Source organism: Sinocyclocheilus anshuiensis, unplaced genomic scaffold (assembly GCF_001515605.1).
Source record: "Sinocyclocheilus anshuiensis isolate Anshui unplaced genomic scaffold, SAMN03320099.WGS_v1.1 scaffold86, whole genome shotgun sequence".
Classification (NCBI taxonomy): domain Eukaryota; kingdom Metazoa; phylum Chordata; class Actinopteri; order Cypriniformes; family Cyprinidae; genus Sinocyclocheilus; species Sinocyclocheilus anshuiensis.
The window spans coordinates 4,227,378-4,230,453 of NW_015547662.1; the positions used below are offsets into that span (position 1 = coordinate 4,227,378).

At 35.4% G+C, this 3,076-nt stretch overlaps 1 protein-coding gene across 1 annotated transcript in view; it reads right to left on the reverse strand.

The window, feature by feature from the left end:
- Window positions 1-3,076, reverse strand: part of LOC107702399 (neuronal acetylcholine receptor subunit alpha-7-like) — a 46,438-nt gene that overhangs the window by 779 nt on the left and 42,583 nt on the right. The window contains exons 8-10 of the mRNA XM_016504717.1: window positions 1,977-2,171; window positions 1,784-1,870; window positions 1,555-1,664 (exon numbers count right to left, since the gene is read on the reverse strand). Coding sequence (XP_016360203.1) covers window positions 1,555-1,664; window positions 1,784-1,870; window positions 1,977-2,171 — 392 coding nt within the window. The remainder of the gene's footprint in view (window positions 1-1,554; window positions 1,665-1,783; window positions 1,871-1,976; window positions 2,172-3,076) is intronic.

Consider the following 3,076-nt stretch of genomic DNA (forward strand, 5'->3'; position numbering starts at 1 on the left):
TTATAATGATGATATGCTGTATGAAGTCGGTGTATTTCATTAGATTATGGGAGAAAGTGTCCACTAAAGGTTTCTTGTGTTTAAATATTCAGACCTGCTTCAAGCGGCAGATGCGTCCCACTGGACATGAACCAAATAAGAAACACCAGCCAGCTGTAGCTAAGAGCTCTTTTCTTCTCATAAGAGTAGCAGAGGAGACATTAAACTTTAATACAAATAGACCTCATTACCTCTCCATGATGCCATGTCATTCTACAACTCACCTACATTTCGCAAATTCAGGGTTCAGGAGGTTTTCTCAGTTTATTTTAGTGGATTTTTATTGTAGTTGGGTTTTTGTGGATGCAGCACTGGTTGTTTGAATGGAAAGCAGTATTTTAAGTTAAAGATTACACAATTCCTGATAGCTTAAAAAAGTATTGCAGTAACAGTGTGCAATGATTTGAAGTGATTTCATGAACTTACGTTCTTAAAAATGAAGGCCCTTTATTGGCACCTTTGGTTGCATGTCGATTCTTTAACATCCATGGAAACTTTCCATTGCACAAAAGGTTCTTTATAGTGGAAAAAAGGTTCTTCACACTAAGATTTTTTTAAAGTGCCCCTATTATGTCATTTTTAATGTTCCTAATATTGTTTTAGGAGTGTCCTACAATAGGATCACATGCATGCAAGGTCAAAAAACGCTTTCGTTTTCTTAAAATATGCATTTAATATCACCTCATTTTCCAGCGATTCTCAAACGATTCGTTCGAAGCAGTTCTAAGATTCAGTCTCTGTACAGTACAGTACAGCGCATGTCAGAAATATAAACAGAAGTGAGACTCAAATTACTGACGACTAGTTTAGGCTGTTCAGAGTCGATTCTTTCTTTTGGGAGACAATAACTTTATTTATCGTGCACTTTCGGCTTTACAGCTTTGCAGATCGTTTACATTCACATACAACTAAATTACACACTGCATCAAAGGCAATATTGGAAATTGCATAATAATAGGGGCACTGGCACTTTATGAAATTTTCACTGAAACGTTCTTTGGGGAACCCCAAATTGTTCTTATCCGGCATCATTGCGAAAACGCCCTTTTGGAAGCTACACATTTTCTCCCCAATTTGCAGTTTGGAGAAGCTGACGCTAGTTGCCGAAAGTCAAAGTCAGTTTTGTGCAGTTGGAGTTGACCAATTTGACAGAAAATCGTGCAGTGTCTTTAGCCTGTGATTGCATCCAGTCAGAGGATATCAAACATGTTTGATATGTTGAGGTCTTTTTAGAACACATGTTGTTTTCATTTGTGGCAATGAGGCACATGTTTCTGTGTGAATCTGTTGCGTCTGTTTAATTTGTTATTTTAGTACAAAAATGAGAAATGTTGCCTTGGCAACTAGCAGAAGTATTTTTTAATGTTTTATTTCAGTTAATGTTTATTTTATTTCAAGCAATGAAAATGTTTTTATGGTTTTCGTTTTAGTTAACAATAATAACCCTGTTCTGCATAGTCCTGCATGATCTTTTTTTCATCTTAATATTAAACAATGCTTAGAGTTTTCACTCACCCATCTTGGCATCTTTCCACCTTGTGGATCATGATGATGAAACTGCAGAATGAGGACGGTGACAACAACCGACAAACCCACAATCATCATGGTGCTGGCAAAGTACTGAGCTACCGAGCCAAAGAAGACACAAGCATTTAGTGCAAGCTGTACTAAGACATCATCAACGGCCAAAATGTTCTTCATGTGATTGAGTATATAATATGAAAATCCAGCAATTTGGACTTACCTATGAGAGGAACTGAGTCAGAGGTGGCCGGCATGATCTCAGCCACTAGCAGCATGAAGACCGTTAATGACAAGAGGACAGTGATACCTGACAGACGGGAAAGTGGAAAACTAATGTCATTCCCTCATGCATAATTGTGCATAAACTTTACATAAACATTGTGATAAAAAAGAGAAAGCTTTATGGTTCTTACCCAGTGATATCTTCTCTCCAGAATCTGCTGGAAGCAGGAAGACGAGCAGAGCCAGGCCAGAGATGAGCACACAGGGAATGAGCAGGTTCAGACCATAATACAAGGTTCGCCTGCGCATCGTTACTGTAAAAGTCACATCAGGGTACGGCTCCTTACAGCACTCATAATACAACTCATTACGCTTCCCAGGGACCCCTGACAAAACACAAAGGAACACATTCAGATTTATTTCATACAGCAGCAGGTGTTTTCCACAAATACAGTATACTTTTTATGAAGCACTACAGGCATAAATCCCATGTTTTTTGTTGTTAGAACTATTAGATATTGTCTTATATACTGTAATGCATACTATGTATATACATACTATATCTGTGGTCTCAGACTTAGCCAGGAAAGCCAGGTTCTGCCTCATTTGATATGATTCTGTAAGCTGTAACAATGAGATTTTTTTCTTAATAATGACATAACATCTCATAATAATGAGAAACTATCTCAGTATAATGATTTAACATCTTATAATGAGAAACGTTCTAGTAATGACTAAACACCTCATAATTATGAGAAGCTTTCTTGTAATGTTGACTAAATATAATGAGAAAATAAGTAATTATTTTGTGAAAACATCTCGTAAAAATTAGAAACTTTCTTGTAATAATGACTAAACGCCTTATAGTAATGAGAAAATAATTCATTAGTATGAGAAAGTTTATCAAGAGATGTTAAGTTATTATGAGAAAATTTGTCATTGTGAGACACTAAGCCATAATTATCTGGCTTTTTCCTCAATTTTCCCTCTTTCCTTACATTTTTCCTGAATTTTGCAACTTATTAGCTCACTTTTTTTTTTTTTTACATTTTAAATAAATGTAAATACATTTTGTCTATTGAATTTAGATTATTTTATATAAAATGCATTTCATCGTTTCAAAATCATGGTTTTAAACAGTATTTAAATGTCTCATATTTTGGTTACAGGGTTAAAAAAACTGATATAACATGAATACAAATCTAAACAGCTAATATAATATTTAGTTTAAAATACAGAGGTCAATGATCAATGTGTGTGTGTGTGTGTGTGTGTGTGTGTGTGTGTGTGT